The sequence below is a fragment of the Watersipora subatra genome, chromosome 11, assembly GCF_963576615.1.
Source record: "Watersipora subatra chromosome 11, tzWatSuba1.1, whole genome shotgun sequence".
NCBI lineage: Eukaryota > Metazoa > Bryozoa > Gymnolaemata > Cheilostomatida > Watersiporidae > Watersipora > Watersipora subatra.
In genome coordinates, this window is record NC_088718.1 from 5,536,636 (window position 1) to 5,564,604 (window position 27,969).

Here is a 27,969-nt window from a genome sequence, read left to right on the forward strand (position 1 = left end):
CGAGCTGAGCTTTTTACAGGGCGGGGCAAATATAACATGAATAACGGTGTTCAAATTGCAGTCATCCCCCTCTCGAGTATCATTGTTTGACCTTTGAACCTCAACGACATGTTCGGCGCAGATCGCAACGGATACAGAAAATTATTATCTGCGTAAATCTTATCCAAAATCTTATGGCGGTTGTATAATACGAGCTTGTTCCGAGTTTTTGCTGTTTATTGTGGCGTACATTTATTATTCAATGATTCACTAATGAAGTTAGTAAGTGGTGAAGGGATCTATTTACAAACGTAGGTTTTAAATTCTGGCAATAGAAAGCATTTACTGTTACTTGAAGATCGTTAAGGTTGGGGGCTAAAGTTTTATAACATTTTTTTACATTGCATATACGAACGATAACAAACCTTATGTTGCAGCTAGTTAAAAAGCTGCACACGGTGTGTTGTAAGGTTTTTGTTTTGAGTAAACGAAACAAAGTCTATGGTGATATAATTGGAATTGATTGTTCTAAAAAGACGTGGTTATCAGATGTAGAGTTCTGATTTTAAGTGTGCAGTGTACAATAAAACGACAACATAAACCACTAACACTACCTATGTTACTAAAATTTAACATGGTTGTGAAATATGCATCTATTCTTGAGGTGTGAACTTTTATTTTTTATTCAGCGTCATTGTTTTGGCACGTGTCCCTTCAGGCAATGTATGTAATATGCATCTAAGGCGTGGGATGTTACATTAAATATTAGCTCGCAATGGTGCTATCTGCAAAATAGAAATCAACTTTGTATAAAGGGCTCAAGAGACTGTCACAGTTGGTAGAGCTAAACAATTTTGACAAAAATACTCGCTCCTATAACAATATGAAACCATACAAATAAAACATGATTTTTGTTTTTGCCAAAGCCTTCTGTATTATTTTGAAAACAAATTTCTGGCATAAGCCGGAAGCTTCAAATATCTTTTAGCTCTTAGCTCTTGAACAGCTGTGTTTTTGTTGTTTTAAATTTTTCTTTTTCAATTGAGCCTTAGTACCCTGAAAATGGAACAAAATAAATGTTATGTGTTCAAAAACATTGGCGTAATTCACCAGAATCTTTAGAGAAGTTTCAACAGCTCAATTCTTTGTGTTGCAAAATTGTTTCTTATTGTTTCTTCTCGTACGTTGGGGCACTCGTAAGTTGAAATATTACTGTACCTCCTATAACGTAACTTCCAGATAACGTAAAGAATTTATGTGAAGTTTTTGCTTCGTACAACATAAAAAGATTTATACAGTGCACCTTCGAGATACGATGTCAATCCGTTCCAGGGTTGGCATCGTATGGTGAAAAATTCGTATGTAGGGGTATAGAGACCATTGTAATTATACAATGCAAACATTTCCTGATAAAAATCGTCAAATTTTATTAAAGTGTGTACATATTGAAAATTAGCAACCAAATAGTATGTTAATTATAGTAATTGTAGTTACCTACAGTAACTGTGTTGGATTTAGTGTATTGTAATGGTTATGATCTGCAATAAAATGCAAAATTATGTGTGTACTAAATGCAGTACGTACGGTAAGGAGTTCTTACCTTCAAAAGGTATGCATAACATAAACTTTGAATTCACTTCAATTAATTTAGCTTGCTAAACTCACACTTAAAATTAAGTTTTAGTATGTACTTTGCAGAACTTTTCATTACAAAATTTTATCGCTCAACAGTTGCTATCTTCACTTTTGCTATAAAATCTAGCGTGTCTTGTTGAAACCTTTTTTAATCTAATTTAATAAGAACAGCCAAGCGATGCAGTTATCGAAAGCGGCCTTTCATACACTTGACCATTTAATGGCCATCGAAAAGAAAAATGAAATTTTATTTACTATACAGAACGCACATACCTTTGGAATAACGTGACTTTAGCTGGTAGATGTAGCAAGTAAGGCAGGGAGGAGGCAAAAACATATCAATGCTAATTATGTTGCTGCACACTTGAAAAGATATTTAATACGTTATGACATGGAATTTTTTTAGCAGGCTAAACTAAGTTGTCTAATCCTGTCCAATATTTCTATTGGTTTAAATGAACAAATTGCCGGTGCAATGCAGAAAATTGCTAGCTAACTACCGCTTGTAAAAAGATCCAGAGAAGGTGGTACAGTAGTTTGTCTTGTATGCCATGTGCACAAGAATCAATGTAACCATACACACCTGGTTTGTATGTATTTATACCCTAGAGGACAGGGCTTTAGCAAGTTCCAGAAAGTAATGTGGCTGTGTCAACTATCTTGAGTAGCTAGTTATATATGAGTTACATACATACGCTAAATTGTATTTACGCAGTAGAGAACAGGCCTGCCCGCAAAGACATGGTTAAACAAGAAAATAAAACAAAATGAAATAAATAAAACATAAAATGAAATGAATAAAACATGAAAAACTTGTCACACAAAGGACATAAAGGATGATATACATTATACATGCATTGTTTTTATGTACCAGTTTTTATTTCCTCGCCCCACTAAATAGTTGCTCCTCTCGATATGCTGATCACGTGCATGGCCTTCCAACTCCTTAAAATAGTCAGTCGTAAGCTCTTCTTTGTGCTTGCTTTAATGGAGTTATTGTTTTAATAATAATTGTAAATGTAGATTGCGTGCGACTATATTTCTTGACAATATTAACAATACGGGCGCCTTCTAATTTATTTATGACCTCCAACTTTGTTGACATGGAAATTATTTTTCTTTCGTTTTGTAACGTTTGTATCGGTCTCAGATTCCATAGTTAACGAATTAAATATAGATACCTGTACATGTAGTTATATACGTGTGCTAACTAAATGACAGTATAACGTTAAAAATTAATATTTGCTCTCGCTTGTGTATTTTACACGAAATTTCTCACGCGGAATGCTGACCTGAAAAAAGTCAGTCATCTTGTCTCTTTTAAACGTTCTAAAAATGTTTTCGGCGAACCGTATTTCGGCGTCTTTGTTATTTTGACGTGCGTTATGAGCAAACCGATTGCCAAATTTTTATTTCGGGCGAAACTTTTCTCATATTTGTATGGGGAAATAAAATTCGTATAGTGAGGTGAAGATCTCGCAATGTTTGACTTCATAATGTGAAAAAAATCATATATCAGGGTAATCGTATCTCGAGTGTGCACTGTATAACATAAAGCGTCAAGTCGGGCAAGTTCTCAAATTCTGTTTGAATGTTTATCTATTCCGCCGCACTTGCGAGAAAAAAAATCTATTATATACAGTCAATCATGGATAACTCGAACTTCACGGGACCGAGCGAAAGTGTTCGAATTATCAGAGCGTTCAAGTTATCAGAGCACTGTCACAAGTCCATGTATTTACTTATTTATTAGTAGATACATGTACATATTCAAACTATAATATAAATCAAAAGCACAAATGGCTTGTTTCAAATTAAATGCTTCTAATGTAAAGTTTAAAACGTTTTTATCAAAAAGTATAGAGATTTTTCTATCACTTGAGATTGGTTTGTTGTTTGAGGTGATGTTATTGCCAGGACGTTTTTAGATTGACATTGGCAGAACTTGGTCGTTGTTGAAATGCTCAAAAAAGAAGACATCAGTACATATACAAACTATAATATAAATCAAAAGCACAAATGGTTTGTGTCAAATTAAATGCTTCTAATGTAAAGTTTAAAACGTTTTTATCAAAACGTATAAAGATTTTTTTATCATTTGAGATCGGTTTGTTGTTTGAGGTTGTTATTGCCAGGACGTTTTTTAGATTGACATTGGCAAAACTTGATCGTTGTTAAAATGCTCAAAAGAAAAGACATCTTTTTCTTCTGAGCGTTTTACCCACGATCAATTTTGCCGATTTTTCTTGAAGTTTATGCAAAGATTACCTCACTTTACCTTGCTTCTGAAGGGCGATCGCTAATATAATATCGCTAATATAAGCGGATGTTTGGTATAAATCAAATTTGACCAAACCTTTAGAAAAGTCGTTGACAAAAATATTTTGTCGATGGTGGTAATAACGACGCTTATGAATTATGAAAAGTTGAGGTTTACCTCTATGACTTGGAATAAAGTGATTTTCCTAAGCGATAACAACCGTTTCGGTAGTCGTTGGGAACAGTTCGAGTTAACAGTGTTGAGTTTGAGTTATCTATAGCAATTTATTATTACGTGGGAACGGACCAAAGAAACCGTTCGAATAACCATGTGTTCGAGCTATCCGTGGGCGAGTTATCCATGTTTCACTGTATATACAACTTTCGCAACATTCTAGTTCGTCGTGACAAATCGTCAGATGTGTCAACAAAACAGAATAGGGTAGCTGCTCAATTATTCATAAATACAAAGGCGGTCCATTTGTGCAGGGGTTACAGCGTCGGTCTACCAATCTGAATTGGGGTATCGTCAAAAGTTCTCTTTTATAACCTTTACCCCCTAAATACAGATATCCAAAAAATAGGTAGTAGAGTGAAATTATTTTACTGTTTTGCCTTATTGTAAAATATTTGTTATTAGTTTTATTTGCAAAATAGATTTTGCTGTTTAAAAAAAATAAGCAAATCGTTGTAACTTCACCCCATCAACTTATTGTAAAAATTATCGCCATCATGGTCTATAAAACCAGTGAGAGTGATCAGAAATAGAAAAAAGTTGCCGATGCAAATGAATAATACTGCAGTTATAGTACAGCCCAAAAATTAAAAAGAGTTGAGTCAAGTTTTTTCTATTTACATGGCTGATGGGGGTTTGAAAAAATCTTTGAACGGATTAGGCAATTTACATGTATTTCACTGTTCTTAGTTCTTATTTGCGTTGTAGGAGCGCCTACTGTATTTAGTTGTACACATTCATAAATTTACAGTGGTCCATTATGCACCGTTTTTAGCGATATATGACTAAAATAGTAATTTCTCTGCTGGTAGCCTATTAACAAATTGACCAAAACATTTTAGCATACACTGATAGGGTTAGCTACAAAGGCAGTGTTCAGTTACCGTAGCCTACAAGCATTGCACTATGTGCAAAGGTTTTGAGCTGTAGTTTTTGAATGATGCATCACAATGTATGCGCTATTAACCTATCTCTATTAACCTTACCCAACTCGGTTATCACGAACTTTCATGTACACGAAACAAACCAAATGTCTGCATGTTTCACTATAACAAGTATGTTTAGTCACTTATTAGTAAATTGCTTTAGTACATTGCAATAGTGATGTCATGCTGTAGTACCACAGCAATATTTAAGCAATAAATATAATTTTACACCAAGTATTAGTGCTGGGCACGGGTAATAAAGCTCATTGGACTTGCGGGTTTATCTTCTCTTGAGTGTCGGGTAATAGAGATTTTGAGCATTTCGGTCTTGCGAGTTCGGGTTTGGACTTACGGGTTCGGGTTTTGACTTACGGGTTCGGGTTTTGACTTGCGAGTTCGGGTTTTGTTACACGGATCTGTGGAGTAGACAAAAACTCGGTCTATTGTGCTCTGCTTTTTAAAAACTGTTTAATAACCTGCTTGTTAACCATTTGAACACTGGTCTTTTTTGTCATTGCGTGTCAGTAACACTGGGCAATTTGTCCGACGATCTGAAGTTTTTGAGCTTTTATTATATATATATATCTGAACGTGCTCATCATACAATGATATTTGGTAAAACACTAGAAAAAAGTCGGGCAACCCACAGCAAATGTCACCAAACAGAAAAAACAGTACTTTATCAGTGTTGGGGCTAAAACTATAAAAGTTTGAACGATTTTAAAAAAACTCGACAAAAAACATTTACAATAGCATCATATCCATTGAGCACATGTTCATCATTATTTTATGATTCAAAATATATACTGGAAGTTGTAATTAGTATTATAAAGTTCTTTATTTGTATCACAATCATTCATGACCTACCAACGAACGAGTCATGTCAATTCTTTCGCGATGTCGTCCAAATAAAGTTTGTTATTAAATAGAAGGAAGTAGGTAAAGATATTTGAAAACTTACAAATGGGAGTAAGAGTTCTAGTCTAATATCTTGTGCAAAGATTAATTTGATTGATTTACGCTGTTAGCTGTTACTTGGAAACGACTTTGTAAACAAAGCCATGTGAATGCCGGAATTACGGCCGATAGAGATTCTGACACCCTACGCCATGCCTGAAAACTGACAGTTGGGGTTCAAACGTCAAAGGTTAAGGCTGCGAGCATGAATATCGGTTGTTAGAAAATAGTAAAAAACAGCAAATAATTTGAATAGAATTGTAATTGCATCGTAAATTTTATAATATGTCTGATGTTTGGAAATTTGAGACATAAAACCCGTATCAACAAACCCGGTACCCGAAAAACCCATTGGCTAAGAAGTACTCGTGCCAAGCACTACCATTTACTCGAAAAACTCGAACATAAGGGGATGAGTCTAAACTCGTTGGCCTAGAAGTAGTCGTGCCCAGCACTAAGTATTTATTACCAAGAAAACTTGTTTGAATAGTATGCAAAACGCTGTAGACTACCTTTTTAATTAGTTTGTTTTGTAGGTTTCAAATGTTAATGCAAATAAAATGGTCATGGCTGCAAAATTAGTTTTGGATAAAAAAGTTTGACACTTTTAAATGTTGATGGGCAAATTTGCTTTCAATTCAGATTGAAACAGGCCTGCTGATTAACATTGCTTGTTTATTTGTAAGGCAGTTCTGTTGTTCACTGGTATTAGAATGCAATGAATGTCATACAGTCTTTCAACTTAGAATATATAGTTAGCTAATGTTAGATGTACTCATCTCCGATGAAAAAAACTCAGAATTATACCCTCTCTTTGTTGATCCAAACTACTTTCAGTGAAGGGGTTGACAAGGCAATTTTACAAAGCTTTTTTGTTTTGACCTTTTTCAAAGTAGCATAATGATTGACAAGCAATTAAAAATGGATAGGTTAAAGAAATTATTTTCAATTAATTTATATTTATTAGGAAATATCTACGAATGTAAAAGGTGATTGATTATTGTCACCATTTGTTTTAATCATAATTTCTGCATCGAACTTGTAAACAAAGCAGTCTGGACCCTTACGCTAGATCAAGTGAACTATTGATGTATCCCTTACTGTAGTTATTTTGTTGCAGATTTTTTGCGATACCTTCTGCATGGATTACGTCCACAAAGATCATTAATAGACACTAACAAAACTGTATTCGCTGTGTAACTCGTATACTGGCCAATGAATATGCTAGAATGTTAGGCGCCACCTCTTCCAATAAGAGTTATGGACGTGGCCGAGCAGGCGTTGGAAGTGATGCAATATTTGAAAGGAAGCCGTCAAAAGACCCTTTCTTGTTTGATTCTGATGGTGAACCATCTCCTGTCAAATCGAAGCCTGAACTTTCAAAAAAACACTCAAAGGTACACTTCCAATATCCTGTAGTAATTATCATCATACGGTTCATTACGATGGGAGTTCTTTTTACAACTGCAAATGTTATAACTTAGCACAGATTTCTAAAGGATCAGCCAGTATGTATCATTTGCGTAAAGGTTTGCAGCAGTTTTCATTGTCAAATTTGGTAAGTTTAGTGATGTTGACCCTTAATTATCTAATGGCATGGGAGTGTTCCCTTTTGAACTAATAATGATAATACTCAGCCCCCCAGATTGTGATTGGTCTTTCATCCATTTTTACTTGGTTAATTTGAAAATTTAGCATACAGCTTGGAGTATAATAGTCATGATGAGCAATGTAAATATTACATAAAATTTGCAGTTTTCATTTAGTTTGAATGTTTGTATTGCAGGTAAAATCACATACAAATTCTTTGAAGGTACCTACTAAAAAGCCTGACAGGAAATTATCGGCTCGAGGTATGTTTTGACTTGCTAGTGTCATTTATAGATTTTAGGCTGCATGCTTCGCTCATTATTAAAAGGTTAATAAACCCCAAACCTCTTATCTGTGATACTAACAGCAATTTTGTGCTATTCTTGTTTTCTTACTTCTACTGGATGTTATAGGTAAATCAAAAGATTTGAAAAGTGTTGACAGTCACGAAAACACAGTTTCAGAGAGATGCAACCTAAGGGTAAGACAATCTGTAAAATACTTCTACGTCCTTGACTCATCTATGCATCTCTAGTCTCCCCTAATGTTCTGTGCGAATCTATTTTCAGCCTCGCAGCTCTAGTGGGGATTCCCAATCTTCGTATCCGTCTATGCAAATAACATCAATGACAGTTTATCAGTCAGGTTGGTTGAATGATACATTTTTGGTAGATTTTATTTTGCAAAATTATAAAGTAGGATGAGCCAATTTCAATTAGGCGTAATGTAACAGTTTGTTAAAAACTACTTTTTTAGACAATGTTGACAGTGATGGCAAAGAGAGTGACTTTGAGAATACGGAACCTGTGATGACTGTATCTTCTGAAACCGTGAGAATATCTGAGGACAATTTTAGTGCCCAATGCGATACCAGACTGAGGAACCAGTCAGTGTCCGATCAAAGGTCATATAGTCCAACTAAGTCCCAACAAAACACAGTATCAGAAGTTCCTACAATAAACAGTATCTCTACAAGTAACGGAGAAAGTGAAAGGTTAAAAAGATTTCTACAAATGGACAGAACAAGGCTACATAGTTCTTCAGAAAGCAGTGCGAATAACGACTCCGTTGAGGAGTATGTTGCTAGACAGCCATTAGTTGAAAGTGATCGTTTAAAACAGTTTTTAGGATCAACAAAATCTAAACCTAGAACTCCTTCAGTTAGTAGTTGCGATTCCTACAATGATATAGAGATGGATAATGACAATCGGATCAGTATAAATGGCTCAAGTACTCAGCATGAAACCGGTCGCTTTAGAACATTTTTAGAATCTGACGAAGACGAGTTGGCACCTGCAAATAGAACAGTTAAAAGTATCCGTCTTCAACAAAAGGAACGGTCTAAAACTTCTAAAAAAACAAACAGAGTTGGTAGAGCAAAAACGCATCAAAAGGAAAAATACTCTAAGTTAGTTGAAAGCGATCGTCTTAAAAAATTTTTAGAAACAAACTCTGGAGAAAAAAGTTCTTCCTTGTCTTCAGACTGTGAAAGCAGTTGTTCCGACGCTCTCAACAAAACTTTAGTACCTCATGATGGGCCGTGTGAAAGCAAACGATTGCAAGAATTCCTTTCAACGACTGGCACCTCTAACCACATAGTTTCTGAACCAGAAAGTGAAGACTCCGATTCTGTGAGTTATAAACCAGTAGAAAGTAACCGATTGAAGTCATTTTTACAGTCAGATGATAGTGGTGTCCTTAGTAAAAAGGCTGAGCAAAACAAATTAACTAGTATACGATCTGTTAGTAATAGACTTGGTGAACAGTCAGATTCCATCAGTAGACATTCAGGTCTGTCTCAGGAAATGGATGATATCTCTATAGACAAGAGTAAGCCATCACCGCCTAAGAAAGCACTCCTTAATGACCATTTTATTTTGGATTCTGACAGTGATGACAATCGCAGTGTACCTGTATCTTGTTTGAGGAAGAAAACAGTTACTAAACAGTGTCCAGATAATGGTACCATCAAACCTGTTATTAACTTTGAAAAGATGGAAGGCAAAAAGGAAAAGACAGTAATACGACCTGTAAGGAAGTTGCTGGGTACCCCCACAAAGGTAGTTTATTTTTTATTAGCTGTCCTAGCAAGTTTTTTGTATTAAGATTACTTTATGCTCAATCTTGTGTTTAAATGTTAGCTGATTCCTTTTGATATACTGTTTAATGTGCTTCGGTTGATCATTTTATTAAAGGGCAGATAATGCAAGGCCACAAGATCTGATAGGTTGTACACATGTTGCTAGCTGCTGTCAATGTAGAATTTGCAATCTATTTTTACTGTTTTGTTACTGCACTTTTGTGATCTTGTTGTATATGATCTGTAGTCACCAGTCAAATACAGATACAATCACAGAGCGTGGTTGGATGAGCAAAATGACGATGATCTAGATCCTGATGTCTCTAAGAGTCGTCGTCATCATCGCCAAAACCCATTAAAGCATCCATTAGGATTGAAAAAAGTCACAATATATCCCGAGAAATTGGGAGAAAAAATTTCCACACGAATAAAAGTTCGTCCTGATCATAAGGCAGTAAGTTCTTCTCTGAGAGTTTTAGCGCACTGTTATGTTATATAACATTGCAGTTTGCCTAACAATTATTCTATGACGTATTTATTATTTTGACTCTGGATAAAGGTCGTTTGGGATTGATAAAGTTTGTTGTAATCAATATGAATTATATCCGTCTCTAATCAGAAATGTTTTACTTGATGTTTGTGAATATTTTTCATCGCTCGTCTACAATGCTAATATTTGGAAGCACTCATCGGGAATTACGTTAATATTTGGATGCCATATTCCAACACCCATCTGTTTTATTCGAACACCTATCAGGCCACAGAAGAAGTAACATTTGACCTTTTTTGACAGCTCTACACTGTGGTACGCAATGTGAGACAGGCCCATGAATGCCAGGATCATGGAGAGAATCAACAGATAGATGACGATCTGGAGTTTTTACTAGAGGGTCTTGAGCCGAGAGGGCCGATCAGTGGCAGATATCTTTCTGCTGTCAGTCTTGCTAAGAAATGCACCAATGCAACTTTTCGGTTTGTATGCTTTTTCGTTTGAACTTAGTGAGAGAAATTTGATACGAATTGTTTTTGCGATTAGCACCTGCTTGTTCAGTAAATGGTTGCTTGCGTTTGATACATTTACTAAATGTTCCAGCAACATTCAAAGGAAGCTTAGCAAGCATGAATTGTTCTACCCTAGGACACTTATGTATTCGCGTCATCTAACTTTCGCATTTTCGCAGTGTCATCCTCTTGCGAAAATTTCATGAGCGAAACTAAACTATCATAACGAACGAGCGAAAACGCGAAGTTAAATAGCTTTGTTCATTGACATCCACAATAAAATTGTCATATTAGAAATGCAGGCAATTTTTGTCTGTGGTTGGGCTCAATGGGAAATTTCTGGTAAACTCATAGCTAATACACCGACTGAGCAGCATGACAAAGCAAATTAAGATGATATCAATTTAGTCACCGAATTTGTAGCTGATGAGGATCAAGGTGAAGTAGGTGAAGTCATAAAATTGAAGAATAATTATTGTAGTGATGAATTTTATTACCAACCAAAAACAATATCAACCCTCATCAGGTCCAACCACATTATCTCTTTTACTGCCAACCATGTACAAATTCGCTATCGGCCTAGTGCCAGCCATTTTACCGAAATTGCTGATACTGCTTCATGATATGTATACAGTATTTTTTCAAGTTCAATCTCTATCTAGAAAATTTTTGTTACATACTTTATTTTGCCAACAATTTTAACCAATATTGCTATACAAAAATTCAATGTATCTCTACTTGTGCGCGATGATAAAGCTATGTGAAGCTACGATCGATCCGAAGCTAAAACGATCCTCCACAATGTTCCTTACTCTTACAAAACTATTACTGTCACCACTGTCAGAGACAGGGCTGCTACTTTAATTATCTGTATAATCACGAAAATCTAAATCTTAATTGGCTATAATGTCATCAACAACTAATTACCTGTTTTATGACTCCGCGCGGTAGTTAATGAACTCACACAAAAATGTTCGTTTTTTAGATTAGAAATTCTCAAACAAAAGTTTAAAACGGCTTCGTTGTTTTAGGCTGGTTTTATAGAGAAATCTTCGGACAACACTGTCAATTTCATAAAACTCTTAAAGACCGTTGGTTATTTGGTCAACGAATAATAAAATCAGGTTACCACGCAATTGCTGAGAAAGTCCAAAAATGCGGTTATGGCAGTGGCCCCTAGAAAACGCATAAATGCGTTTATGGCAGCGAAAGGGTTATACAGTTTTGGTTGTGAAGTTGGTTGTTACCTATCTATTTTCTTCTTCTTGGGACTCGAGTGTGAATGTCACGGCGGGAGGGACCTAGACGTCATTGATAGTCCGAGAAACAAATGGCAGCAAGTGATCAAATTGAATTATCGATCTCACCCACACATTTCATCCTGCGGTTTACAAATACGAACTAGTCCCAAATTGAACTTTTTTTCTTATTAGCGAACTGGACCTGAGGAATGTAATCTGTTTTTTCCACTGCATTTATTTTCACATCACTATATTTTCGCACTCATCAGAGCAGCGAAATTAAGTTGCAGCGAAATTTTACTCTGTGTGCTACTCACGAAACTAAATACTAGCGAAATAAAAGTGTCCTAGGGTAATTTTTTTTCTCTTTGTACGTAATAAATTTGAACAAGTGTACTTTTGGATGAACATGCAAAACTCCAATATTTAAGTCATCAAGTAACAATAATTTCTTTCTGTAAGAATTACAGGGACGTTTAACAACAATGGACCTTTGAATAATGGACCAACAAACTGCACACAAATTTTGCAGTTTTTTCTTTTGTTTACCAATATTTTTTTGTTTGCTGCAAACTATATATTGTTGGAAATAAGTTTTTTCCACCGTTGGTCTGCTATGCCGTAACATGATATTACCGCACTGGTACAACATTTGGGTATTAGGTACCACATTAGGGTATTAGGTACCACATTAGGGTATTAGGTACCACATTCCGTACCAAAGTTCCATTACATGCTGATTGGATTGCGTTTTGACTAAAATTTTCTTCAGTCACTAAGTAGGTCATGTAGTGTTTGCTATAATATTTAATTACACTGACGTAGTGATACGCGCTTGCAAAGCTCAATTGTAAGTTGTGAGTCGGCATGCATTTAAGCAACTCTAAGCAAGAAGTAAAATATTTAGATTCACATTTTAAGCTTTCTAAAGATATTTACCTTTTCTAGATTTGGCTCAAAACTCACTGATGAAATCTACAAAAACTGTGGAAAATCTCAGAAAATTCAAATCAGTCCATTATTTATGAACACCACTGTAGGTCTTGTCAAATATTCTTAGCAGCTCGTTGTTCTTGGAGCATCATTCACTCTTAACATTTGCGCTCTATTCTTGGCAGCAAGTCGTGATATCTGTTTATTCTGCACATGTAGGATGCACCTCCGATCACACAGTTCCCTTTCTAAGATATTCACAAGTTTATCAGATGCCCCTTCAGATCCCCGGCTCGCCCTCAGTGCTACGGCCATCATGTTCATGTTATGTCAGGATCGTCTTAATATGGACCTGGACCGAGAGAGTCTCAAGCTCATGGTCGACTTGTTGGAATATGATGATAGAGCACATCTCGACAACAAACAGGTCGGTAGAGTAATGAGTAGAGCTTTTCCGTAAATCTAGTTTTGGACTCCTCGGTACGTGTGTAATGAAGGTCCTACGGTTTTGAAGTTTCTGTGGATTCTAAAATAAAACAAGGGTCAATTGGCTGTTTTTGTTGAAAGAGTGCAAATTTTCTTTTATAAAAACTAATTGAACAGGTTGGGCTTTACCAGTGATGTGTTGCTTAGTAGATGTAAGAAAGCTTCATCTTTGAAAGCGCTATCAATAGTATTTAATGTCTCCATTTATAACTTAATATTCAGAGCGAATAATTTTATGTATAATTCAAATATTACTGTAGTAAAATCATAGCAATAGCATTGAAAACAAAACTGTCGTAGCAAATCACCTTGGTTGCAAAAAATCACAAATAGGTGTCTCAAAATTCGATGTTACGCCTGGAATTAGCCTTTAAAGCAAATAAATAAAAAAACTCATTTAAGTTTGTATGAACTGTTATTAAAACCATTTTTCAAATCATTGCATTTAGTTGCTTTGTTCAGCATTTAAACCATAACTGCATAGCTCAGTCTTTTTTGAAAGGTAGATGAGCTGCTTAACATTGCATATTTAAAAATGAGCTCAAAAAAGCGTGATAACAACGCTAGCTTTGGATAAAATCACGCTTTTTTGAGCTCATTTATCTCAGCGTTCAGCCTATTAAACATCCTGTAACAAGCTACGACAAATTTTAAATAGTTTATCTACCGTTCATAAAAGACTGAGAAGATTTTGATGGCTGAATTTAGATAATAATGGGTTTTAGGATACCCATCTCTATCATTCTAAATCAGACTAAACATCCCTAATTTCCGTTCCTAAAAAGCTAGCCTACGTCAAATATTTATGGGCGGAGCTTCTTGTGCCGATTGGGTTGTTTTCGAGACCGATATTAAAACGCTGTAAAAAATCCTTCATTACTTAGAAAGTTAGTGGATCAATCTTTATTTTGAGTACAAAATCAGAATCAGCGTGTCTGATTTACCTAGAAAGTATGATAAAAGTTGTATGTGGCAGTTATGGCTTAAATATACACTCAATATTTTTGTGCTTTTATTTTATACATCACTGAGCTATCAAAAACTTCATTGTTAGTTAAATATCCGTTTTATTTTGCATTTTCACCTTCACTCTCAAGGTGTATGCAAGAACTTTCACATTCGCTTCATCTGAACTTCGCATCTTTTTAAATTGTTAGAATAATGTTGCAAATATAAAGGAAAAGTTTTAAAAAGTTACATTTACAGCTGTTTAAAATAACATAGTTTCAATTTAGAAATCTTTCCAACAGGAGACTAAGTCATGGAAGGGTTAACAAGGCTCCACTAGATTATTCATATCAGTGTTGGCTTAGTTAGAAATCTATCCAATCATATAGTTGATTTTTCAAATATAGTTAGACTCACTCCTGTTTGAGCTAAAGTACTTGAAAATATTGCATTTACAAGGATCCTCTTCATAGCCCATCATATATTTTAATAAATATATATTATGTCATATTGTAACTAGTTGTCATTGTAACTAGCAAAATTCCCGGCGTTGCACGGGTATGAAAAAACAGCTTATAAACAGTGTCAGGTAATGTAGTTGCCTTCCATTAGCCTGGCACATTGCCAATGGCTAATTTAAGCAAGCTAATATCCGTATTGCTAAACTTCCTAATAAGAGCCATGAGAGCAAGATTTAGTGTTGTTGCGCCGTAATGTAATGTAATGCTATGCGTACTTGAACCGTGATAACCACTCATATTGCTCAATGAATCCAATGTATCTCGTGTAGCTCAATTGGTTAGCTTATTGCCTGGTGAAAGGGAGGTTCCGAGATGAGATCTCCTGCGATACGGATTTTTCAATTCAATAGCTATAGCTCGACAAACCGAATCACGGAATTACAGACAACAAACACAGATGACACACAAACACAGACGACACACAAACACAGATGACACACAAACATAGACGACACAAGAACACTGAGATCTATATATATAGATGATTATCTGCATTCTGTGTGTGCAGAGTTGCTGATTAGGATTGACGCGATATTTTATTGAAATTTTGTGCTGAAACTATGAAGATTTATTTGTATTTGTTGGGTAACTCCGTTCTTAAGTCTATGTAACTTGTGATATGTATCGTAACCACTTCACTATTATCATTATCCTACTTATCCTGTACTAGCAGGTAGGTAAATGTTGTGCTGTAAGGTCGCCGTCTCTTGCTAACTAGCTGCATATTCAAGGTTTATCAATTTCTATGTTGTGCAGGACATCGCTGATTATAACAAGTCCATAGACACTGTGTATGACTTGTACAGATCAGCCATACCAGATGGTGAAGAACTCTTGGAAAAGTGAGTAGATTATTCAATAACTAAAAATTGTACAAAAAGTTGTCAAGCTAAACTCATTACAACATTTTTGCTCGTGTTAGTCATAAAAAGGAATTTATAATTGGGATTATGAAAAGTTCTTCATGTTTAAATGCAATGCATGGCGATTGTTTAGTTTCTAGCTGTTGTATTTAGTTGAACGCTTAAAGACTTCTTCCTGTTAAGGGGATACGCGAGCCCGAAATTCATAATGGTAATATTTCATGTTGCAAAAACATCTGATATTACGATGACAAAATAGTAATTGTAATTAATGCTGCCATTTCCATTCCAATCTGCCAAATAAGATGCATCACGTTTCAAATTCAAAACTAATTTCTTAAGCAGTAAACAATCGCTGCATGTACTGGAAAATCATTTAACTGCTTGTACTTAATTCGTTCAATTAAATTTAATGTATTTAAATTCAATTCACACACTGCATCTTGAAAAGCACTTTCAAGATGCAGTGTGTGATTTTGAAAGTGTGTTTTTAAAATTTTTGATTATTAGCTCAACCTATACTGGAAATGATCAGCTTTCATATTTTTTTAGCAAGTATGCATACATTAAAAGCTACTTACTAGACTTGAATTGATGTTTTCCATTGTTTGACAATTCGTAGTTCCCTACTCGTTCAGGTTTGTTCATATAAACAATGCTTTTGATCAACTTCGATATTATCAGCTTGAGTCAGCTTTATACGTCAAAGGATAGACTTGAGTTACTTTTTCTAATAAGTTTGTTATTAAAGAATCTTTAGTTCTTAGTCGTGATTTCCATCTGCTCCAAAACTTGATCTCTTTAGATATCAGCTATAGTTGTAAAATTGATTCCTAAGAAGAGTTCACTGCTGATACATTGAGTGGATAGCTCTTATGATTTGATAAGTTTCAAAACTGGACATCTTAAATATATTGTAGTCATTTATTATTACTACTGCTGTAAGTGAACTGTGTTGTTCATACATATCATACGATGTTCTGCAATGCCTTGTGGATGCTGGCAGCAATATATGCAGGGATTGAATGGAACACATTTCAACCAAATGCTTTCTAGCTATAAATGAGCATATAGAGTAAGGTCAGTTGGATTATCCATGTGGCTATGATATGTGACCAGTTCTTCTAAATGGAAACACTGATAGGCTCATATGGCTGCTAGTCATCTCCAGCTAGAAAAAATGAAACATCGTCCAATACTGATGCTCATGTGTATGTATGTCATTATGACCTGCAGGGCTGACCTCTCTCCAGGCTACCTTGCCATGGAGTGTCTCTTGGTACTGACTTCTCGTCGCTCTGGAGACTGGTTCAAAGAGGAGCTGAGGGAGGCTGGAGCTATCGTTTGCATCGCTGATAGCATCATAGGTGATTGCATCTTTGGTCTAGTCACGCTCTTAACTTTGTGTATTTTGCCATCTTTAAATTATGGTGTGCAAAATTATGGCAACCCTGTGTATGTTGCTGCATAAAAGATCTCATTTCTGAGTTCATAAATCTATCCATCATTTTAAAGCTTAAAGTGTACTCTTTTCATCTTATTAAGTATAAATCTTATGTTTGTTCATTCACTACAAAGAGATACAAGCTAAACTGAACTCTAATACCAAAACTCAGAGTAAACTTGTCAATCATTGTATATCTCAAAAAAGACTTGTGCTGCAAAGAATACAGGAAACATTTGAGAAGTCTAATCTAATAACAATGCAGAAATGGCTCAAAGCAAAGAGCCGCTTACAAATTTGGGCTCAAACCACTGTAAAGTCATTTCAAGGTGTCTTGCAGCATGAGACATGCATCAAGTTTTTGTTGAGTGGAAACAATGGAGTTGAAATATATTAATTTTTAATTGCATCTTTGAACTGTTCACATTTTCTAGATAAAAACTATATATAGAGTTGCTTAGTTCTGGTCATTTTTAGCGCAGCATTCTTAAATGGAATGTAGCATATGTCATATTGTTTAGGTGGTTGCCATAATTTCGCACAAAATGTGCTTTGTCTCATTGGTTTTAGTTTTTTCTGTTATATCACATAATGATAGGAATGTCAAATGTTTTGTAACACAAAACTGATCAAGTATTGTATTTATTAGACTAACCAGTAGATGATGAATTGTTGTCTCTATCAAATGCTACTGGTAACTGTTATCTAGTAGACAGGTATGAAAATGTACACTTTCCTAAAATATCCATACCACTTGTATTTTGGAATACTTCCCCAGATAGATAGTTTGAATTGTTTACAAGGAAGCGCTCCTGTTTCTGTGTACCAGCGTATTGTCATCAATGTCACTCTCATCTGCCCTTCTATAGATTTAAGAGAAAAAACTTAGCTTGAGTTTTTAATGAACTGCTCAATTCTTTTAACAGCTCGAATAGACTTTTGCTTCTACAGTAATTCAAATTGGTTGTGCAACATGCAACTGTTACATGCGACTTGTTGCGCTACCTACAGATGACATGTTTAGTCAAGTCTCGACTTTGCAATCTGAGGAGATATCCAGTATTATTCAGTTTATGTGCAAGTTTATCATAGTGAAAGTTCATGTTGTTCTTTATGTTTCTCAGCAGTAGTTTGTCTGTCGAAGATTTCACTGTCATCACTTCTTGAGATTAGCATAAAAATGATTGTGTCTGGTGTTTAGTGGAACTTCTAAAGGTTCACAAATTGATTTGGTCGCTTGCTTGTTCATTCATGGCTGTTATTAAGTGTAAGAACTCTGCAACTTGAGAAGGCCTACGGTTCATGCGACTCCATTGAAGTTCAAATGCTCAAACTTGTTGGTTACCAGTTGCTATTGCCAGGTTTTCTTCATTTATATAGTTTTATCTTTCATATCTGCAATCAAATAACCGATATGGATAACGCATAACAATCTGTATACATTCTGAAATTATCACAAAGCATGTGTGTTTGCTTGTGTAAGCATAGCCCTACTACGCATAACAATCTGTCTACACTCTGAAATTATCACTAGAAATTCCCCTGTCATACAGCCTACGACCTGATAATGGAATAAGTGATAACGGAAAAAAGAAATGGCAGTGCTGGTTGTTGAAAAAGTAGTTGTCAGGAGGAATTGGCAGAGTATAGTCTGTATAGTATAGTAATATAGTATAGAATCGCTTCGCTTGTGTTTGGTCATGGGAATATTAATTAAAGCTGTAGGCCTAACCTACTGTAATGTATGTAATTTAACAACAACAATAAGGAAATATGTTTATTATAACTCTGAAATGCAAATTTAGAAGTAAAATGGCAAGCTACTGTGTACTATACACAGTTTGAAAGTTACAAAGACTTGGTAACATATTTAAATAGGCTTATATGTGTTTTGTATCATTATTATACTTTAACGACTCTACAAAACGATGGTTAAATTTGTTGATGAGATTTTAAAACAAGGGTTTGCGACTTTGTTGATGAATAATTTTCGTAAGTTGTGTGCACATGCATTTATCATAAAAACTCAAACTTCGCTCGTTCGGTCGTGGGACAAAGCATGTGTGTTTGCTTGTGTAAGCATAGCCCTACTGGCACTCATCAGTATATATTGGATTAATATGTCTTATGTATGTATACAAGTCTCAGTGTCGGTCTTTTTATCTGTCATCTTTCTGTCCAGTTGTAGCGATTAAAATTTAGCCAGCGAAATCCGCTTTGCAAATAATTTGATCTTGCTACTTCTTGCTCTTTGATCTTGCTCCAGGTCTGAAGAGCAGCGATCCAAACCGCTGCACTACGATCATTCAACTGACCGTAGTGATGAATGATTGTGATTACATTAATTACATCGGTTAAAATACTCAAACTTGAAGTGCTTGAGGTTATTAACTAGCACGGTTTATTGTTACGCGTAACGATTATTAATTAAGTTGGCTAAAAACACCACCATTGTTTTTGTAAAGATTCAGAATACTATCTTACGAGGTAAGTTAGTCAACTTTATTGGCTAATTATTGTATTGCCTGTGCAACGCCAGGCATTCAACTAGTTTGTATATAAATTTCTGTGTTTGTTTGTCCGTCATTTGTGTGTCCAATTTAGCTATTAAAATCTAGGAATGAAAATTCCGCTTCGCAGAATTAAACTCGGAACCATTAGTTGTGCAGACACGCGAGCTAACTACTACACTACGCTGTCTTTGCCATATTATGGAATAATGGCGCACATATGCGGCGTTTGCGAAAATACTATTGGTCAATACTATCATGCTTGAAAATGATTGCGTGAGAAATCATTACGCGTCACATGATGATTATAAGCACAAGCTGCCTATGGACGGACATGGCTCCTATTATAGTAAATATTTAGACTAACTTGAGTTACTAGCTTAAGATACGCAAATTTATTGGGTAATTATTTTATTACCCATGCAGTTTGTGTATGTTTTCTGATTGGTTGTCTTGTATCGCCATGCTTCGTTTCATCTAACTTATATGTATGCGCCTACACATCGAGTTTGTACAAGAGAAACAATGAGATATTTACACATGTTTACAGCTTCTGATTTCTTCTGTTTACAGCTAAGACGGTGATAGTCATGTCAGCGGACTATGAAAATGAGTTGTCATCTCATGTTCTGACGCATATTAAAAAGATCTGTCGGGGTCTGAGGGTTCTGGAGCATGTAACAGCTTACAACGCCGGAAACCAACAGCTCATTATAGGACATCGCGGTTAGTAATCTACCCTCATTTTATAGCTTTTGTCAACTATTAATCTGTTCCAGCGCTCTTATTGCCATTTATAAGTTCATGCAATAGTACAGTAGTCTCTCGCTATTTCATCGTTTCTGTACTTCTCGTGTACTTCATGGTTGAGAGCTTTCGTGGCTTCAGAACTTCTATAAGTTTCAAAATATTAAAGAAAATGAAAAATTATAATAAAAAGATCTTTATACTCGGTGAGATCCCTCCATGAGCATCACTCTGATAGCAGTCGCTGCGGTTCGCTGTTTTCTTATTATGTTCTGTGAAGTGTAAAAGTGCAAAGTACTTGTGATGCCCTTCACCGTGTCCTTTAAACTTTTAAACACCCTCAAAACTGTCTAATAAACTTAAGAAAAAGGAAAATGAGATTGCATGAAAGTGTAAACAGAAGCCATCTTGTTCAATTACGTCCCATTTGGGCCGTTTTGGAAAGGGATTCTCATCTACGGCAGTTTCATGATGGCGGCGATTAACTGTTCGTTTTGGAGCTTTTAAGAGCTTGTAATCACATTTCCACCTATTTTGCACCTACAACACAGCAGAGTAAAATATGGTGAATCTTTTGATACCAAATAACTGTAATGTGAATTTTGTTGCAAGTCAACCTTTAACAAAAGCATAAGTATGTCAAGCCAATAATTTGAAGCTTTGTTTCTGGGTGTTGAAGATGAGCATTGATCAATCCATTTTCCTCACTTTCTACAAGTGAGCAGTGAACATAAATTCTAATCATAAATCTAATTTATTAGCTAAAACTGTCAAATAAAATTTGAAGCAAATATTATAGCTAGGTAAAATGATAAAAAAGTTATGAAACGATGATTGGTGATAGCAAAAAGTTATAGTTTTATTAATTAGTAAATGTATTCATGAGTAATAAAATTATTACCTTTAATCCCACGACCAAACAGAGCGAAGCGATTGGTTGGGAGATTTATGATAAATGCACATGTGCACACAACTCCCGAAAACTATTCATCAATGAGACGAACCCTTGAATCAAAATTTCATCAGCAAATTTAACCATCGTTTTGTAGAGTAATTAAAGTATAATAACAATACAAAACACATACAAACCTATTTAAATATGTTACCAAGTCTTTGTAAACCGTCGTTATTATCTTAAAACTTACCCATCTGATCGGATTATACACAAATAGACAGATTTATTTGGACGAAAATCGTTATTAAAACTTGTCAAGCCTCACTTTTATAAAAGTTAAGACCGGAAATTGAAATGCCGAGCGACAAAGAATAGAACGATTAAATCGTACGCATTTTACGAAAAAATAACGTGCACTTTTCACCAGTCTATAGCATTGTCGAAGGTTTCGGTGATTAACGTAGGAGTACTGAAATCATTTCATTTTTGCCGATTTCAAATTAACTGACATTTCAGACACATTTGAGTACTTTGGTATTCTAACTGATGTCCAACGCAGTGTAAGTAAAGGATATGACGATGATATTTTTTCTAACGATTTTTATGAGATTACGATATTTAATTATAAGTTTGGATATTCTTCTTGATACTTCTTGATATTGTTAGCTATGACGTTTTGAAATGTAAACAAAATTGCGCATTGGTTTTCTATTATTACTGTATTACTATTACTAAGTTTGGATATTCTTTTTGATACTTCTTGATATTGTTAGCTATGACGTTTTTAAATGTAAACAAAATTGTTCATTTGTTTTGTATTATTACTGTATTACTATATTAATAATATTGGTTATTCTAATAATATCAGTGCATTTTACTTCTAATATTGCATTTCTCCTATTGCAGGGGGAGAGATATAAACATATAATCTTTTCCTTTCATTATCGCTGTTTGTCATGACCAAACACTTTTTTAAATAGATTTTCTAAAAATCTATATAATAAATATCACTTTTTGATATTGTTAGCTATGACATTTTGAAATGTAAACAAAATTGTGCATTGGTTTTATATTATTACTATATTAATAATCTTGGTTATTCTAATAATATCAGTGCATTCTACTTCTAATATTGGCCAATATTGCATTTCTCCTATTGCAGGAGGAGAGATATAAACATATAATCTTTTCTTTCATTATTGCTGTTTGTTGTATATAATAACCCCCACACCCAGTACATTACAGCTACCATTGCAGTTATCCTATTGCACTGCAGTGTCATTTGACTGCTAATATTGCATTTCTCAACCATCAGTACCCTTTCTTTTTTCCAATATCACTTTGGTCGTGGGCTGTATGACAGTGGAATTTCTAGTTTAGTATATATATATAGGAGACTCATAGTTAAAGATAAATTCAAATCCGTTCTCCTATTTTCCTCTGCAGCATAACGCTGCCGACGCCTGTCAGCTCTAACCATAGGCTGTTTGCCCCAATCTTTAACCACCTGATGCTCAGAAAACTGAGTCACCTTCGATGGAACTGGAAATATCGTCAAAATTCTTTGGTTCATCAATAAAATGAGTCGACGCAGCATGTGTGATCTAGTAATTCAGTAAATTTCTCAACGACGAGAATCTTTGATATGACGAACAATGTGTTTCACTAGAGATAGCATTAAAGGAGATAAAGGTGATTGTATTAGATGGGAGTTTACTGGTTTCTATTTGACAGATTTTCACTGTTTGCAGGTTGCTGGTCCACTGCATATGTATTAGTAAGTGTAAGAATTATTCGTATATAAATAGCTATGACCTTGTAGTCATATGTATTACCAGAATCACTCTCCTATGTTCTCCGTATTTCAACTAGGTGGTGAGTTTGTGCGCTCACTGAGTCGGCTGCTCATGTTTGGAGTAGAGGCTATTGAACTGCATTCCATAGATAACACTTCGCTTCCCTCATCTGCTGGGCACCTCATCCTTCAGCTGCTATTAGGTAACTACGTGTGGCTTCGGATCACAAGTCTGATGTTCCTTTCAATCATTTTGTGCATATACTTTGTTAGAACATTTTTTCATCAGTTTTCAATTTAAATCAGCATTTTTTTCTCCCTTTTTTGATGTTCATATTCAAAAATGATGTTCATCTATCTGTACAGTAAATCACATTAGATTAGCTTGAGATCTGGTTCAGATTATTCAGCATTTTTGTCTCTTAACTGGCGTTTAGCTTTTTTGTATGACGGCATGAATTGGCAGGCAGTAAGTAGGAAGTACCACATCAATCACTAAATTGACATGTCTGCGCAGGTGTGCTGAGGGTGCTGGTGAATGTGACACATGACTCCGAGGCAGGCTGCGCTACAGTCAACTCCTTTAGTGGTGTCATTGAAGTGCTGATCAAATGTATTCTACAAAGCTCTCAACACGTCCTTGAAGAGCAAAGGTCGGTTCACTCTTTTGCTTGGTTGGAAGCTCTTTGTGTATAGCAGTTTTTGTGTAGTTTATACCAAAGCATAAGCCTTCTATATGCCGGTTTGAAAATTTGCAACAGCCATTTAAAAGTTAGTGCTGTGAAATTTGACATGTTCCATTGAAATTTGCTATTTTGGCAAAGTTCTACAATTGAGTAAGTTTTCTCTATTGGTTGTTTGGGTGGCTGTTTCATTCCTTTACTTTTGGTATGGTTAGTATTTCCACTAGTCAATACTGTTTAAGAATCTAACTCCCCTTGCCAATGTACTTCCTGTTATGATTGTTATAATCATGCATATCTTTATCAGCATTCCATCTGCTGGCTAGATAAATACAGTGTTTGCCATTTCTATAGAAGCGGGCATTATCATAATAACATTTGGCAGCTTCCTATGCATCACAGTGCAGTCGTCGTCTGATATATCATTCGTTATCGTACTAGTGACCCATAATAGAACAGTAATAATTCTCTCTTATCAATGATTCCACTCTGGTTATGGTTCTGATTTGTGTCACAGATTTGATCTACTCGTCCTCGGCATCGGACTCTCCATCAACATGTGCGAGCACTCGGCTGATTCAAGACAAACCTTGTTTTTCACAGAGACACAATCTTCATATGACAGCATCTGTGAGCAGGAGAGTCTCACCGCCGTTGAGGCACTTCTGCTGCTGTTCACTCAAAGGTGGGTTAGTACGCTGCTCACTTGTTTGTCTGATTCGTGTGTTGCTGTCCTTAGTCGTCATTGTTATTGTTCCATTTACGTTCTACAATGAGTAAGAAAGTGACGCGGTTGGTGTGCATTATATATTTACATACTGAGTAGTTAGTGATGAAATCTCAACTTCCTGTCATAGAAACAAAGTTGACATTCTGTAGGTTACATATTAGTTAAATTTGGAGTTTATCACGTTTATTAATTGCCTTCCAGACTTGAACATTGATGATTTTTTTTAACAATCCAATCTTTTAACACCACTGCTTTTTATTGTTGTTGAACAGTTAATTAAAGTTTGTTCATCTTCATCTTACAGACTGTAAATTCTATGCTTTATTTTTCAACATCTAAAGAAAGGCAGCTGCAACTTTTAAGTATTACCAGACAAACAATCCCAATCGGGTTTAATTTATGTATTAAAACTGTTTGTACTCATTTCTGTGCTTACATACTGATGGTCAAAAGCGTTTTTCATATCATCACTATAGAAGACTATGGATAGCAAGTATCACAAGACCTTGTCTACAAGTTATCAGTTTACTGTAGGCGTTTGTACCACGTAAATAATCCGTTCCAGGAACATTTAGGTTATAAGGATTTTACTTTATAGGAACAGTAAAATACAAGTGAATTGCCTGATCTGCTCCAAGATCTTTCCAAATTCTCTCGTTTGGCCATACAAAAATGAAAAACATGACTAAACCTTTTTAATTTATTGGCTGTAACGTACCTGCAGTATTATTGGCTGTAACGTACCTGCAGTATTATTGGCTGTAACGTACCTGCAGTATTATTGGCTGTAACGTACCTGCAGTATTATTGGCTGTAACGTACCTGCAGTATTATTGGCTGTAACGTACCTGCAGTATTATTGGCGCGCATCAACAACTTTTTTCATCAATCTCACTAAACAATCATTGACCCTGATTTTTATACATGGTCAATGATTTACCATGGTAATTTTACAATAATTTGATGGGGATTCAGAACAATGTGCTTATTTTGTTAAACAACAAATTTTATTCTGCAAATCTAATTCTGTAAATCTAATAATAAATATTTTGTGCGTCTCCAATAAAACAAACTACTAAATATTTTTACTATAAAAAAGCGGTTTGTCATCCATCTGTATTTAGGAAGTCAAGGTTAGAATAAAAGAAAACTTTCAACGATATTTAACTCGTGTCATTCAGACTGATGGACCGACGCCGGAACACTTGCACCAATTGATTGCCTTTTCACCTCTAGGTATTTACGAACAATGCTCAGCTATCTATTCTCTGTTTCGTCGACACATCTGACGAACTAGAATGTCTTGGAAGTTGTATACTAGGTATACTAGGTATACCGCTATACGCACGTCGTTTTTATTCTCTCGCAAATGCAATGAAATAGATTAACATTCAAATCGCTTTTGAGAATTCGCTCGACTACGCCCTTTACACTATATGAAATTTTTTATGTAGTACGAAGCAAAAACTTCACATATTGTTTTAAATCATCTGGAATTTGCGTTATAGGAGCGTATACTGCACCTCACTCTGTTGTTAGCAGAGTTGATAGCTCTGTAGTGTTTGTTGCTTTTCGTTGTTTATTTAGAAAGATTGCCTGTAAGTCAGCCCTTGAAAAACTGCTCCCAATGAGTAATTTTGTAAAAACCCATACGCAAGATGACCCTCAAATGCCATGATATTACAATTGAGCTAATGGCAACATTATTGGTATGCAAAGGTTTATTATCTCAGCTTAATTAAATTTCTCACATTTCTTTTAGACTGAGAGCTGCAGAGAAAATAGAAGCAGAAACAGGGAATCTAGAAGAGTCGGACATAACACAGGCTGTTGGTGAAGACGCGAGTGAGAGTATAACAGAGGTCCTGCATAAGGCTGGTCGACACATGGAGGACACGATAGGTTGGTCTTTATGAAAGAGTTAACATGTCGATGGGGCTGAAAAATGTAATCCAGAAATTATCATTTACCGTTTTGATGGTGTGTGTATTAGTAATTTTAATATTGATGTCTTCTTGTGTTGTGAGGTCGTTATGGTAATTAATTATATTCTGTGTTCATAACGCATGGTAAAACATATTTCCACCATTCTGGTTGCTGTCTAGTTATAGAAACCTAAAAAAGAAAAAATGTTTATTTTATTTGTACATTCAACCTTAGCTCATATCATACGTTCACATCATATGATATGATCTGTGATCATATCATCGCAGCTCATGATAGGCAGCAAGTTATTAATGATTTCTCACTCACCCAGCTGTTGTGGAAGGGTTGTGCAATCACCTGTACTTCAGTTTTAGCTAGTCTGGTGTTTTCCAATAAGTTGACAAGTACATAGTCCAAGTATCAGGAGTTGTTGCACCTCTTGAATGCTGTTTCCTTTATTTTTAGTGGCTTCTTACATAGCTTTGCTGATCGGTGTAATAGTCCAGCACAACCCTGACTATATCGACACAATTAAACGTCTTCTCAAGGATAATTCGTTCGATGAGATCATCTCTGTCCTCCAGAAGTTCTTAAGTTTTATGAAGATGGCCGACGCGGCCTCGGGTAACACTGGTTCAAAGTCAATAGGCACTGTCATTGGTTACTTAAAGGAATGTACATAAAAATTTACTTATTTCTCTATGACTGTTTTGTTTTATGTTTCATGTGCGGCATGTGTAGTAGTTTGGATAAAACTTTTTTATTTGTACAATATTTTGATTTTAGTTTTGCTCTACGCTTATAGTGCAACATAAATAGTTTATTTTCTTCATAAGATCTGTAAATAACACTATAATTACAATTTTATGACTTCCAGATTTTAAATAATGTAGATTACATACAATTAACTGCATCAGTTTTTGGCATTTTGGAGTTTTCTTCCTTTCTGTAAAGGACCTGTTTAAATTTGGTATTCTCACATGTTTAAAATATAGAAATCATGGTGTTTACTTCAATTTTTTTAATTTATCTGGCATGTCATTGAAACAGTTACACAACCTTATCATTTTTACTTTCGTTCAGACAAAAGACATGTATTTCCATCAGTGTAAATAGATTTTTATATTAAAGCGGCTGTTGTTATGGTTGTAGTAATTTCTTGCACCATTACATATGGCATGGCTGTTGGTTATATCAGCATGTGAGGATTCGTAGATTTACTGCAAGCTCTTAGCAATGGTTTTGCATTGGTAAAACTTGTATAGAGTCTTTTTAACCATTCTGTAACATGAAGGAGGTGAGAAACTAGAGTGGGGACCTTTGAAAAGGCTTGTCGAGCGGAAGGCTTATTATTTGTGTCTTAGTTCTATACTGAGTAGTAGTGGTAAAGACAGAATAATGGTTTAAATTGAATGTCTAAGGCTGAACAAGATACTAATGATTGTGAAAAAAGTAAGCCAAGTGCAGCCAAACCACAACATTCAATAATTCATTGAATGTTTCAATTCAATTTGAAAATTAATTCAATAAACTAAGCCTGACTTATAATCAGCATTCAATTATTTTGTCATAGACCAAATATTT

The 27,969-nt window shown here is 35.2% G+C and overlaps 2 protein-coding genes across 2 annotated transcripts in view; both read left to right on the forward strand.

Moving 5' to 3' along the window:
- Window positions 1-27,969, forward strand: part of LOC137408574 (EKC/KEOPS complex subunit Lage3-like) — a 296,168-nt gene that overhangs the window by 132,009 nt on the left and 136,190 nt on the right. The gene's annotated exons all lie outside the window — the stretch shown is intronic.
- Window positions 165-27,395, forward strand: LOC137408290 (wings apart-like protein homolog). The gene is made up of 17 exons (XM_068094750.1): window positions 165-290; window positions 7,112-7,388; window positions 7,778-7,844; window positions 7,995-8,062; window positions 8,151-8,226; window positions 8,338-9,641; window positions 9,909-10,115; window positions 10,455-10,633; window positions 13,057-13,264; window positions 15,549-15,634; window positions 16,892-17,022; window positions 20,183-20,335; window positions 23,124-23,249; window positions 23,564-23,699; window positions 24,247-24,414; window positions 26,222-26,361; window positions 26,851-27,395. The coding sequence occupies exons 2-17, from the start codon at window positions 7,221-7,223 to the stop codon at window positions 27,066-27,068; spliced, it is 3,435 nt and encodes a 1,144-aa protein (XP_067950851.1). The 5' UTR covers window positions 165-290; window positions 7,112-7,220; the 3' UTR covers window positions 27,069-27,395.

Coding starts and splice junctions, on each gene's coding strand:
- LOC137408290 (XM_068094750.1), top strand. CDS start 7,221: ATGTTAGGCGCCACCTCTTCCAATAAGAGTTATGGACGTGGCCGAGCA. Junction 15,635..16,891: donor GGTGAAGAACTCTTGGAAAA/GTGAGTAGATTA, acceptor TATGACCTGCAG/GGCTGACCTCTCTCCAGGCT. Junction 24,415..26,221: donor CTGCTGCTGTTCACTCAAAG/GTGGGTTAGTAC, acceptor CATTTCTTTTAG/ACTGAGAGCTGCAGAGAAAA.